We start from the raw sequence: 15,341 nt of genomic DNA on the forward strand, positions 1-15,341 counted from the left end.
GCACAACCGTAGTAAACTTGGAGAAAGCCTTCCTACATTAAGCCTAGTTCAACAGTACTCACTCATTCACTCAAAACATACACTTGTTTATGTTAAATTAAAGTTCGCATGAAAGAGACAGTTCGAGCCAGCTTAAGTTTAACGTGTCGACAGTTCGAACCAGTTTACGTTTAGCGTGTTGACAGTTCGAACCAGTTTGCGTTTAGCGTGTTGACAGTTCGAGCCAGCTTACGTTTAGCGTGTTGACAGTTCGAACCAGTTTACGTTTAGCGTGTTGACAGTTCGAACCAGTTTACGTTTAGCGTGTTGACAGTTCGAACCAGTTTACGTTTAGCGTGTTGACAGTTCGAACCAGTTTACGTTTAGCGTGTTGACAGTTCGAACCAGTTTACGTTTAGCGTGTTGACAGTTCGAACCAGCTTTCGTTTAGCGTGTCGACAGTAACGAAAACCCAATTTCTTCCATAAAAGTGGGGGTAACAAATAAAATGCTACACTCGTTCTCGTAAGATACTATATACTTTTACGAAAAGCGTGAACTTTTTGTGGTATCTTAAGAGAACAAGTGCAGTCTCATTGTACAGTAAACTACGTTTAAAACGAACACGCTTATAACGAAAAGACGGATATACTTGGAGAACGGCTTCCAACATTAAGCTGATACGCAGTGCTATAACCGACTAAACAGCTCAAAGACTAGTTCAACAGCACTCACTTATTCACTCAAAACATACACTTGTTGACGTTAAATTAAAGTTCGCATGAAAGAGACCCTGCTGTTTGATAAGACCTCAGTTATCTTATCTCTTCCGAAATAACGTTAACATAACACTTCAATGGCGTATGTGGTGTTTACTCATTGAGGTGGGAATAATGCATCTGGTGCCGACAAACAGGATCTATTGTGTTGTTTACATTCTTCTAGACGGTATAAATATGACTTGATAGATGCCTTTCATACTACATTCAAACTCCTATTCAACTAAACACGTCACAAGACAAGGTAAGTTGTGACAATTATCCACTCCAGTGGCTGTTTATTTAGATGGTTTGAATCGCAGATTAGCCTCGATAATGTTTTTGGGTTGTCAGCACCATAAACGAGCTCCTGGGTTTCACAAGTAGGACATAAATCTGAAATTCTGTTCAAAGCACGTTAAACCAAACTCACTCACTCACTCACTCACTCACTCACTCACTCACTCACTCACTCTATTGCGTTGAGATCATATTCAAGTATATATTTCATTTCTCGCCATTTCTAATGCGACTTTTAATGTACAACATTGTTTTGCTTTGCGGTATTCACGTTCGTTTTTTAACCATAGTAAAGACCTTGACATAGAACTGGAGTGAGTGAGTGAATATGGTTTTACGAAGCCATGAGGAATATTCCAGCAATATCACGGGGGGGGGGGGGGACACAAGAAATGGGCTTCATACATTGTACCAATGTGCAAATTCGAACCCGTGCCTTCAGCGTGACGTTCTAACGCTTTAACCACCAGGCTACCCGACTGCCCCTGATAGAACGGCAAACCTCTTGAATATTTGCATCCAATATCTACATTCTTTACATGACTTCTACACCTTCAATTGTATATCACGGTTATACCAGTGTCAGGGGGCACGGGTGGCCCAGTCATCTAAGGCTTCACTGTGCAGAGTTGCGTCCCTTGGGCACGCCAGAAACCTATGATTGTGGGTTCGAATCCCGGTTCGCCCCGATTATGTTTCTAGGTTTCTAGTGAGTGAGTGAGTGAGTTGGGTTTAACTCCGCTTTTAACAGTATTCCAGTTATATCACGGCGCGTCAGCTTAATGTGGGAGGAAAGCCCGAAGTGATGCAGGTCTCAGACGTATACCACTTCGGTGAAACCCACGAGCACGGGTATGGTGCTGACAAACCTAGAAACATAATTGGGGCAAACCGGGATTCGAAACCACAATCATAGGTTTCTGGCGTGCCCAAGGGACGCAACTCTGCATAGCGAATCGCGGCGCCTTAGATGACTGGGCCACCCTTGCCCCCTTCCTATGAAGCTAAATTGGTATAAAATAACTGAACGTTTGCCTTTTTATTTACAGAAGCATGACCCTGCTGCCCCTGATGTACCTCTCAATGATGCTCACGACCTGTTGCTTCACACAGAACACTGTCAAGCAGATAAAGGAAAACATGAAATCCTATGCCAAGGGCTATGTTATCCAATACTATGCGCCTTATGTTAACACACAACCTGATGAGCATAAAATGAAGCTCTTGAAACACCTAGAGGACAACCTGCTACTAATTACCAGTACGGAGGACAAGGAGATCGATGGGATGGACACACTGGTAAAGGGAAGAAGTAAAGTTTCCACAGACGTTGAAGATAATCTTGGTCCTAAAATCAGAAGTTTGTCTGCAAAGATTGACAGTAACGATGGCTTGCTTGTCTCCAATCCACAGAATTTGATGAGGGCAGTTTCCCGAGATGTAGAGGACAGTTTGGAACATAAGATCAGGAGTCTGTCCAATAAGGTTGACAGTAACGATGGCTTGCTTGTCTCCAATCCACAGAATTTGATGAGAGCAGTTTCCAGAGATGTAGAGAACAGTTTGGAACATAAGATCAGGAGTCTGTCCAATAAGGTTGACAGTAACGATGGCTTGCTTGTCTCCAATCCACAGAATTTGATGAGAGCAGTTTCCAGAGATGTAGAGAACAGTTTGGAACATAAGATCAGAAGCTTGTCTGCAAAGGTTGACAGTAACGATGGCTTGCTTGTCTCCAATCCACAGAATTTGATGAGAGCAATTTCCCGAGATGTGGAGAACAGTCTGGAACATAAGATCAGGAGTCTGTCGAATAAGGTTGACAGTAACGATGGCTTGCTTGTCTCCAATCCACAGAATTTGATGAGAGCAGTTTCCAGAGATGTAGAGAACAGTTTGGAACATAAGATCAGAAGTTTGTCTGCAAAGGTTGACAGTAACGATGGCTTGCTTGTCTCCAATCCACAGAATTTGATGAGAGCAGTTTCCCGAGATGTAGAGAACAGTTTGGAACATAAGATCAGAAGTTTGTCTGCAAAGGTTGACAGTAACAATGGCTTGCTTGTCTCCAATCCACAGAATTTGATGAGGGCAGTTTCCAGAGATGTAGAGAACAGTCTCACAGACGTCATTGAAGCGATCATCGATCAGCTACACAAAAATATGACTAGCGATGCCCAACTGTATAATGTTTTGAAAGAAGCATTGTTGTCATGGTTTCAATATCATGCTGAACACGATGATATGCAACTTCACAACCTTGACTTGGAGAATCTGATTAATTGGCTGACACTTGTGCACAACTCAAGGAGAAACGTCAGCAAAGAAGAGGAATCCTTTTACACACACTGGAACACATCCCTGCCTATCTTGAGAGATACTTTGTCGTTCGCCGATACCGTCAAACCATTGTCAACATACGTATCCCTTTCTCTGATAGGCTTGACAGATAGCTTCATGAATCTCTACTGGCCTTTCCGTCGTGACATCAACCTAATGAACCAAAGATTAGCAGTCAAGGGTTTCAGGGGCACAGACGTGAGTGAAAATGATGCTAAGAAAGCGTTCTTTGACGAAATCAGAAAAATTCAGCCGATTCATCTCCCTGTGAAGAAAAATGAAATTGTACTCATCTTTGATGATGAGGACATAGCAGATTGGTTGAACGTCACAGGAGTTATGTCCCTTTCACCAGCCTACATGGCTTCTAAGAAACACATATTCACTGGGGAAGAGCAAAAGAAGATATCGACCACTGCACATGCCGCTCTCAGGATGATCAACAACACTCATCCTGAACTCTTTGACGCAATGACACAGATGATATCCTGCATTGCTTTCTACAAACAAGAACACAAGGTTAACTTAGCTGGAGGAGTTCGCTCTGCCCTTGGTATGTTCTGGATGGACCCGAGTGTTGGGAGAGAATGGAGCGTTCCCTTCATGGCGGAGCAAATAGTCCACGAGTACACCCACAACTCACTCAACTATGCAGAATTTGTCCATGGAACCTACAACGATAAATCGTCGTTGGGAAAGGCTGAGGTGAAATCGGCAATTCGTCTGGTTCCTCGACCCTACGACAAATCCCTGCATGCAGCTTACGTGTCAGCGGGACTTGTAACCTTTCATTCCAGGACTGGCTATCTGGAAAGAGCTGCACAGCTGCTGGAAACTCTTCCCCAAGCCGTGCGTGATCTGGCAACTGTGGAGGCAGAGAAGCATGTGTTGGATGGGTCCGGCAGGGCAATAGTCAAGTTCCTCACTGACTACATGTACCTCACAAGACTCTGAATGTTCCATGCTGATTTTATATAAACTTTTTCAATAAACGGTTGCCAACTATAATAGTTTTTACATTGATGTGCTTTTTGTGCAAGACAATTCAGATGTCAGAAGGTGTTCTCACATCCACACTGAACACGAACACGTTTTACTAAATGTCTGCTGTCCACTAGATATCTTGTCAATCGATGGTGCTGACTAAATGATACTTGAGTCAGTATATCATAGCTGTTCATTAATATCCCAGTCAATGGTACCCTAACTATTAAGCACTGGTCAGTGACATCACATTAACCCTCAAAAGTAATTAAATACCAACAGATTGGACAGTGGCATTTTTTCATCTTACAATTCAGATCCTCCAAGGGAAGAAAAGCTTCCTCAATTTTGAGCTGGTCAGTGGTTTCACCAGACCAACCAGGTCATGTGCACAGTGCACAATTTTAATGCACATGTCAAGAGAATCAATTGAGCACAGGTATCAGAAGCTATTAAGGATCAGAGTGAATAACACCACATCAAATCAGCCACCCTTGTCAGTTATGACCTTATGTATAACTTATAACCTCCAATATACCCTGTAATGTTACACACCTTCTACACTGTGTAACGTGTCACTTCCAATATATGCTGTGATTTTACACTTCTTATAAGTATGTAACGTCACGCCTTCAATATACCTCTTGATGTTACACTTCTTATAAGTGTGTAATGTGTCACTTCCAAAATACCTCTTGATGTTACACTTCTTCTACACGGTGTAGCGTGTCACCTCCAATGTACCATGTGATGTTACACCTCTTCTACACTGTGTAACGAGACGCCTCCAATATACCGTGTGATGTTACACCACTTCTACACTGCATAACGTGTCACCTCCAATATGCCCACTGATGTTACACTTCTTATAACTGTGTAACGTTTCACCTCCGATATATACTGTGAGGTTACACCTCTTCTACAATGTGTAACGTTTCACCTCCGATATATACTGTGAGGTTACACCTCTTCTACACTGTGGAACGAGACACCTCCAATATACCCTGTGATGTTAACTTCTTCTATACTGTGTAACGTTTCATCTCCAATATACCGTTTGATGTTGCAACACTTCTATACTGTGTAACGTGTCATCTCAAATATACGGTGTAAGGTTACACCTCTTCTACACTGTGTAACGTGTCACCTTCAATATACCCTTTGAGGTTACACCTCTTCTACACTGTGTAACGTGTCACCTTCAATATACCGTGTGAGGTTACACCTCTTCTACACTGTGTAACGTGTCACCTTCAATATACCGTGTGAGGTTACACCTCTTCTACACTGTGTAACGTGTCACCTTCAATATACCGTGTGAGGTTACACCTCTTCTACACTGTGTAACGTGTCACCTTCAATATACCGTGTGATGTTACACCTCTTTTACACTGTGTAACGTGTCACCTCCGATATACCGTGTGAGGTTACACCTTTTCTACACTGTGGAACGTGTCACCTTCAATATTAACTTTCAGGTTACACCTCTTCTACACTGTGGAACGTGTCACCTTCAATATACCGTGTGATGTTACACCTCTTCTACACCGTGGAACGTGTCACCTCCAATATACCGTGTGAGGTTACACCTCTTCTACATTGTGGAACGTGTCACCTCCAATATACCGTGCGAGGTTACACCTCTTCTACACTGTGTAACGTGTCACCTCCAATATACCGTGTGAGGTTACACCTCTTTTACACTGGGTAACGTGTTACCTCCGATATATCGTGTGAGGTTACACCTCTTCTACACTGTGTAACGTGTCACCTCGAATATACCGTGTGAGGTTACACCTCTTCTACACTGTGTAACATGACACCTCCAATATACCGTCTGATGTTACTTTTCTTATAACTATGTAACGTGTCACCTCAATTATACTTTGTGATGTTACACCTCTTATATACTGTATAACGTGACACCTCCAATATACTTTGTGATGTTACATTTCTCATAACTGTGTAACGTGACGCCTTCAATTTTACCTCTTGATGTTACACCTCTTTAACAGGGTGTTCGTGACACCTCCAATATACTGGATAAAGAGACACCTCGAATGTTTTTTAACACGTTACATGTAGCACGACACTATATCGAGTAAAGTTACACCTACAACACGCTAGATAATGGTACACCTTCAATAAACTGGGTACGGTTCAACCGCCAAAGTCTTGGTAACTTTAAATAGTTTGTGTATTGTGTTATGCGGAACCTCCAAAACACCTTGTTACGTTACACCTCTAATGTCTACTTGGTAACTTGTGTTGAACATCTCATATACTGGGTAATGTGAAACCTGATTTATACCTTGTGATGTTGAATATATAATATCCTGGATAATGTAAAAACCTCATTCCTACCTTATCACGTAGAACATCTAATATACTGGGTAATGTGAAACCTCATTTATACCTTGTAAATGAGTGAGTTGGGTTTAACTCCGCTTTTAACAGTATGCCAGCTATACCACGGCGTGTCAACTTTATGTGAGAGGAAAGCCCGAATTGATGCAGGTCTCAGACGTCTACCACTTCGGTGAAACCCACGAGCACGGGTACGGTGCTGACAAACCTGGATACATAATTGGGGCGAACCGGGATTCGAACCCACAATCATAGGTTTTTGGCGTGTCCAAGGGACGCAACTCTGCACAGCTAATCGCGGCGCCTTAGACGACAGGGCCATCCGTGCCCCTTATACCTTGTGATGTTGAACATCTAATATACTTGGTAATGTGAAACCTCATTTATACCTTGTGGTGTTGAACATCTAACAAACTGGGTGATGTGAAATATAACATAATATTATAAAGACAGCAACTCATGATCACTCACTATGTTTGTAAATATATTGTTTCTCTTGATGCAGGTTAGTGTGCCTCGAACCTGTCAGTCGCTATCAGTGACCACGTCATCCGTGTCAGCACAACACGGCCCATATCCTGCACATTGGTCAATCCCGTAACATCCACAACTTTATGTGACCAGACGTCATGCGATTATACACACCTGTGCTTCGATAAGGATGTATTTACACGACATTTATGACTTAAAGTTCACAAATCTGAAATAATTGTTTTAACCACTAAGTGTCGGATATATTTGTTTTTATCTCACCCGTCCAACGATAATTTAATGAGATCACATAAAAAACACAGATCATTATTTTCTTTTATTATCTCGTCAACAAAAACAAGGTCAAGCAGAAGTCATCTGACTTTCAATTAAATCCATTGACGAAATATTGCCGACGTTAGTTAACACTTGCAATTCCCTAAACCACTGACGTATATAGAATGTATTTAAATGAGTATCCCATCAGGATACCAACCCCAATTCACACGACAGATCATCTTCCTGAGGCAAGAGAGTTAACTGGCTATCACGAGTAATGTCCTTTCTATGCCTCTCCTATGGACCAATCAGATTCAACCTCTTATATCACTTGCATTTGCTTCAAACAAAACGGTGGCGCCCAGTAAAGAAGATCTGATCGATAATCAAGATCTATATTGTGATAAAACGAGTCATACATCGCGAGGTGCATCAAATCACATGAGCACCTTGATTAAAATGTTTGTTGACAACGAGTTAGTGTTGCACATGCTTTGCAAACTCTGCAGTCGACCGAAATCTGCATGACTCTTTACGAACCGGATTTCGATTTCGGTGCGCGATTTTGATTGGACTATGCATAGACTCGTTAGTCCAGCCAAACTGTAACTCCATAATACCAGCCTAGTTCGGCAAGGGAGGAAACTGGACTTTTATAGTCAGTTAACTCACTTGCCTTGGGAAGATGACGACCGATAAAATAAGACATTTTGTATTCACTAAAAAATAAAATGACGAGAAAATGACGAGGCGGGTAGGTCAGCAATGTTCAACCTATATAGTACGATGCCCTGGATGGACCAAAAATACAAACAGTGGTTTATAATATGAGTAATGGTCCAGTCTCCAATACGATGACACACATGCACTGAAACCATCCTGCATCTGCAGATGTGTTTGGGTACGTCCCAATGTCGACGTGTACTCTATAGAACCATCAGTATTTACCAAAACAGACCATACAATGTATAGCAGCCGCTCTCAGCGGGCCACAGTGGTCTATATCGCTGTTCAGTGTTCTATGTCTTAGCCATACCAGGATCCACATATCGTGGGTTGAAATCCATGATTCCCCAGGTGATGATCGTTGGTTTTTCACCACTACTCCCTCAATTGGAACAAAGTCCATTTTAATATAATATCATGTAAATAATGTCATATTATATATTAGAGTCAGGACCTGCTTCTGGTATACACCGTACCCCTAGGCCTGCTTGGGGGTTTACTAAAAGCTGACATGACGTCATATGACAGAAATACTGTTCAACGCGGCGCCAAACCCAACACCCTCCCTCACTCAAAGTGTCCTTGGCGCTACAAGTCGCCTGTACATCGTTACGTCCTTCAGTTATAACAGGATCCGATTGTCAAGGATAACAATGCCAGGCCCGCCTCATAAAGATCTGACAGAAGTATTGTATTCTATGGGTATATCTAAACAGGAGACCTTCGTGGTCTAATGGATAGAAATGTCTGCCCGTAAGGTGAAAGTTCGGTGGTTCGAACCCCTGGCATGGTACCAACTGATTTTTCTTGTTGCCTGTCGCTCGGCATTAATGGGATAAAAAAAGGACTGGCAGGCTCAGAGTGGTCAGTTTAATGTGTCTAAGAGGGTGCCCATGGCAAACTGTACGTTGGTATCATGGTGGGGTAGCACTATGAAACCGGCAAAAGTCCGGAAACACGTAAAAGAAAAGCCGCTGTTTGCTGATATGACCTAAATTATCTTATCTGTTCCAAAATACTTTCAGCATAACGCTTGCATGGCGTACATGGTGTTTACTCATTGTGGTGGGAACAATGACATCTGATGCTGACAAACAGGATATATGTGTTGTTTACATTCTTCTAGACGGTATAAATATGACTTGTGATAGTTGTCTTTCATACCACACTCAAACTCCTATTCAGCTAAACACATCACAAGACAAGGTAAGTTATGACAATTATCCGCTCCAGTGGCTATTTATTTAGATGTTTTGAATCGCAGATTAGCCCCGATAATGTTTTTTTGGTTTGTCAGCACCATAAACGAGCTCCTGGGTTTCTCCAAAGTGATAATCGTCTTAAAGCAACGTTACTTCGGGATTTCCTCCCACATCACACTGACATGCCTTCATATATCTGGAATACTGGTCAAAGCACGTTAAACAAAACTCACTCACTCACTCACTCACTCACGTATTGGTGTGATAGTCTACAGTTGGATCCTATGATAAAACTTATAATCGCGTTAGTCGTCACCTTCTTATTGTGCCGATGAGTGAGTGAGGGAGTATGGTTTGACGCGGCTTTTAGCAATATTCCAGCAATATCACGGCGAGGGGACACCAGAAACGGGCTTCACACATTGTACCCGGTGTCATCGTAAACTACAGCGTGGATCGTTGATCATACTGGCAACCATTCATTGACTGGCGCTAATTCAATTATATTCAGGCCCCCGGAATAATGCTAGAATATTGCTTTGAGATCATATTCAACTATATATTTCATTTCTCGCCATTTCTAATACTTCATTTAATTTGCAACCTTGTTTTACCATGCGGTATTCACGTTCGTTTTTTAACCATGGTGAAGACCTTGACATAGAACTGGAGTGAGTGAGTGAGTGAATATGGTTTAACGGCTCCGTGAGAAATATTCCAGCATAATCACGGCGGGGACACAAGAAATGGGCTTCATACATTGTACCAATGTGGAAATTGGAACCCGTGCCTTCGGCGTGACGTTCTAACGCTTTAACCCCTAGGCTACCCGACTACCCCTGATAGAACGGCAAACCTCTTGCATCCAATATCTACACATATATTCTTTACATGACTTCTACACCTTCAATTGTATATCTCGGTTATAACAGTGTCAGTCGACCACTGTGATGTGAAGGCACACTCTTTAACCATAAAGGATATCTGTAATCTGAGTATTAACATTTTTAAAACATTATTATTTCATAATCTCGATGATTATATGTGGGGGATAAAAGAAGGGGATAAGTGGGTATTCTATTGATTGATTTTAAAATATATGTTGTGCCCATTCAAATTACAGAAGCTGGCATCTATCAAAATGTGGTTCCTGTGTATACCACATTTACATGCACTTCAAAGATTAACACCAGTTAGACATGAGTTGCATGTGCAATTCCAAAATATGTGAATGAAGTTGATAAAATATATGATTGCAGTATGTAGAGAAGGATCTACTGCAACAATGCGGTAGTGTGACGCACCAAATAGACACATGATCGACCACCAATATGGGAATAAAAGGTTGAAAAAGTTATATTTCTTAAACCAATCGGTATATACATACATATTGTTAGTGGCTGTAGGTCTTGAGTTACTTCATTCTAAATCATTATTCGTATGGACCAACATTAACTACACTTATGGTTTAAATATTCAGCGTCATGCTGCATATGTCAAAATGTGCTTCCCTCCTATGAAGTGAGTTCGGTTTAACTCGGCTTTTAACATTATTCCAGTTATATCACGGCGTGTCAGCTTAATGTGGGAGGAAAGCCCGAAGTGATGCAGGTCTCAGACGTTTACCGCTTCGGTGAAACCCACGAGCACGGGTATGGTGCTGACAAACCTGGAAACATAATCGGGGCGAACCGGGATTCGAAACCACAATCATAGGTTTCTGGCGTGCCCAAGGGACGCAACTCTGCACAGCGAATCGCGGCGCCTTAGACGACTGGGCCACCCTTGCCCCCTTCCTATGAAGCTTAATTGGTATAAAATAACTGAACGTTTGACTTTTTATTTACAGAAACATGACCCTGCTGACCCTGATTTACCTCTCAATGATGCTCACGACCTGTTGCTTCACACAGAGCACTGTCAAGCAGATAAAGGAAAACATGAAATCCTATGCCAAGGGCTATGTTATCCAATACTATGTGCCTTATGTTAACACACAACCTGATGAGCATAAAATGAAGCTCTTGAAACACCTAGAGGACAACCTGCTACTAATTACCAGTACGGAGGACAAGGAGATCGATGGGATGGACACACTGGTAAAGGGAAGAAGTAAAGTTTCCACAGACGTTGAAGATAATCTTGGTCCTAAAATCAGAAGTTTGTCTGCAAAGGTTGACAGTAACGATGGCTTGCTTGTCTCCAATCCACAGAATTTGATGAGGGCAGTTTCCCGAGATGTAGAGGACAGTTTGGAACATAAGATCAGGAGTCTGTCCAATAAGGTTGACAGTAACGATGGCTTGCTTGTCTCCAATCCACAGAATTTGATGAGGGCAGTTTCCCGAGATGTAGAGGACAGTTTGGAACATAAGATCAGGAGTCTATCCAATAAGGTTGACAGTAACGATGGCTTGCTTGTCTCCAATCCACAGAATTTGATGAGAGCAGTTTCCAGAGATGTAGAGAACAGTTTGGAACACAAGATCAGGAGTCTGTCCAATAAGGTTGACAGTAACGATGGCTTGCTTGTCTCCAATCCACAGAATTTGATGAGAGCAGTTTCCCGAGATGTAGAGAACAGTTTGGAACATAAGATCAGGAGTTTGTCTGCAAAGGTTGACAGTAACGATGGCTTGCTTGTCTCCAATCCACAGAATTTGATGAGAGCAGTTTCCGGAGATGTAGAGGACAGTTTGGAACATAAGATCAGGAGGCTGTCCAATAAGGTTGACAGTAACGATGGCTTGCTTGTCTCCAATCCACAGAATTTGATGAGAGCAGTTTCCCGAGATGTAGAGAACAGTTTGGAACATAAGATCAGGAGTTTGTCCAATAAGGTTGACAGTAACGATGGCTTGCTTGTCTCCAATCCACAGAATTTGATGAGGGCAGTTTCCCGAGATGTAGAGGACAGTTTGGAACATAAGATCAGAAGTTTGTCTGCAAAGGTTGACAGTAACAATGGCTTGCTTGTCTCCAATCCACAGAATTTGATGAGGGCAGTTTCCCGAGATGTAGAGAACAGTCTCACAGACGTCATTGAAGCGATCATCGATCAGCTACACAAAAATATGACTGGCGATGCCCAACTGTATAATGTTTTGAAAGAAGCATTGTTATCATGGTTTCAATACCATGCTGAACACGATAATATGCAACTTCACAACCTTGACTTGGAGAATCTGATTAATTGGCTGACACTTGTGCACAACTCACGGAGAAACGTCAGCAAAGAAGAGGAATCCTTTTACACACACTGGAACACATCCCTGCCTATCTTGAGAGATACTTTGTTGTTCGCCGATACCGTCAAACCATTGTCAACATACGTATCCCTTTCTCTGATGGGCTTGACAGATAGCTTCATGAATCTTTACTGGCCTTTCCGTCGTGACATCAACCTAATGAACCAAAGATTAGCAGTCAAGGGTTTCAAGGGCACAGACGTGAGTGAAAGTGATGCTAAGAAAGCGTTCTTTGGCGAAATCAGAAAAATTCAGCCGATTCATCTCCCTGTGAAGAAAAATGAAATTGTACTCATCTTTGATGATGAGGACATAGCAGATTGGTTGAACGTCACAGGAGTTATGTCCCTTTCACCAGCCTACATGGCTTCTAAGAAACACATATTCACTGGGGAAGAGCAAAGGAGGATATCGACCACTGCACATGTCGCTCTCAGGATGATCAACAACACTCATCCTGAACTCTTTGACGCAATGACACAGATGATATCCTGCATTGCTTTCTACAAACAAGAACACAAGGTTAACTTAGCTGGAGGAGTTCGCTCTGCCCTTGGTTTGTTCTGGATGGACCCGAGTGTTGGGAGAGAATGGAGCGTTCCCTTCATGGCGGAGCAAATAGTCCACGAGTACACCCACAACGCACTCAACTATGCAGAATTTGTCCATGGAACCTACAACGATAAATCCACGTTGGGAAAGGCTGAGGTGAAATCGGCCATTCGTCTGGTTCCTCGTCCCTACGACAAATCCCTGCATGCAGCTTACGTGTCAGCGGGACTTGTAACCTTTCATTCCAGGACTGGCTATCTGGAAAGAGCTGCACAGCTGGTGGAAACTCTTCCCCAAGCCGTGCGTGATCTGGCAACTGTGGAGGCAGAGAAGCTTGTGCTGGATGGGTCCGGCAGGGCAATAGTCAAGTTCCTCACTGACTACATGTACCTCACAAGACTCTGAATGTTCCATGCTGATTTTATATAAACTTTTTCAATAAACGGTTGCCAACTATAACAGTTTTTACATTGATGTGCTTTTTGTGCAAGACAATTCAGATGTCAGAAGGTGTTCTCACATCCACACTGAACACGAACACGTTTTACTAAATGTCTGCTGTCCACTAGATATCTTGTCAATCGATGGCGCTGACTAGATGATACTCTCAACGGCAGGACAACTGGAGACAAAGAGGGTAGTTTCACTTACATAGCAGATCAAGGATGTAGCGTAATCGATTATTTTATAGGTTCAGTTAATGTTCACAATTGTTGTCAATCCATGTTTGTGGATACAAGAGTTGAGTCAAAACATATGCCTGTATGTCTACATTTGGACATATTTCTCCCTAAAGTATCTACAAGTGATGATTATCTTTCCACCAAAACACACAAATATAAATGGAACCCTCGTAAGCGTGATGTGTTTATAGGAAGTATAACAAATCTATGTCCATCCTTCAACGAGCTCATCGATCTTTTAACTTTTGATTTCAATCTTGCCCTCGAAAAATTTGTTAATGTTGTTCTTTGTGCCGCTGACTGTATGAAGGTACCTTGTGTTAAAAGTTCACCCCGAAATACGGGGTTTTATAATAGTGAATGCAGACGAGCAAAACGGGAAGCGAGGCGATACATGAGGAAATTCAAAGAGAAGAAATCTAACGAAAATAAGTTAATCTTTTGTAAAATGAGAAACAAGTATAAACATGTTTGCAGAACAGCAAAATCAAACTATCAATTTATGACACGAACAAAACTAAAGCTATCTCTATCTGATTCAACCACATTTTGGAAAGAGTTACGGAGTATATCAGGTCGTAGGGAAACAAAGAATAACATAAGTAAAGAGTGCTGGTTTGATCATTTTACAAACGTTTTTCAGTGTACAGATGTATTACATGTTGAAGTCGAATGTCAATGTGATGAAGATTTTATACTTGATGAGATTGACCAGTGTATTTTGGAGTCGCCGATTACCGACTCAGAAATCCACAAGGCTATAAATCGTAAAGATAAAGAATGGCAAATCCCCTGGTGTTGATGACGTGGTCATTGAAATGTTAAAATGTTGTGAAAATGTAATAACTCCTTTCCTACGAAATTTGTTCAATAAGTTATTTGATTCTGGATTATTCCCTCAGAACTGGACAAAAGCTATTATCCTTCCACTACATAAGAAAGGTAACAAAAATAATCCAGATAACTTTAGAGGGATATCTCTATTGTGTACAATTAGTAAGGTTTACACAAGTGTCTTAAACTCTAGACTTACTAACTGGGCTAATATAAGAAGTAAATTACCCGAGACACAAGCAGGCTTTAGGCAGGGATATTCTCCTGCTGACCACATATTCACGTTGAATGCAATTGTTAACAAATGTTTATCGAACAGAAAAGGGAAATTATACGTTGCTTTTGTGGATTTTAAAAAAGCCTTTGATTCAGTAAATCATCTTAAACTATGGGAGTGTCTGCACGATGTAGGCTTGGGTGGAAAGATGATGAGAGCACTTAAGGGAATCTATGCCTCCGTAAAAGCGTGTGTGAGATGTAATGATAACATTTATACAGAATATTTTGATTGTCCTAACGGAGTTAAACAAGGCTGTATATTAAGCCCTCTATTATTTTCCTTTTTCATCAATGAACTGTCAAATGATGTTTCATCACATGGGAAACACGGCGTACAAT

At 41.7% G+C, this 15,341-nt stretch overlaps 1 protein-coding gene across 1 annotated transcript; it reads left to right on the plus strand.

Annotated features, from left to right (window-relative positions):
* The first annotated feature begins 2,090 nt into the window (after nucleotides 1-2,090).
* LOC124148693 lies at nucleotides 2,091-13,665 on the plus strand. Its single transcript, XM_048387197.1, has 4 exons — nucleotides 2,091-2,411; nucleotides 2,523-3,077; nucleotides 11,581-11,691; nucleotides 12,025-13,665. Exons 1-4 carry the CDS (start codon nucleotides 2,091-2,093, stop codon nucleotides 13,609-13,611), a joined length of 2,574 nt encoding a protein of 857 aa, XP_048243154.1. The 3' UTR covers nucleotides 13,612-13,665.
* The last annotated feature ends 1,676 nt before the right edge of the window (nucleotides 13,666-15,341 follow it).

The sequence above is a fragment of the Haliotis rufescens genome, unplaced genomic scaffold (assembly GCF_023055435.1).
Source record: "Haliotis rufescens isolate VD_foot unplaced genomic scaffold, xgHalRufe1.0.p SCAF_69, whole genome shotgun sequence".
In the NCBI taxonomy this organism is placed as follows: Eukaryota; Metazoa; Mollusca; class Gastropoda; order Lepetellida; family Haliotidae; genus Haliotis; species Haliotis rufescens.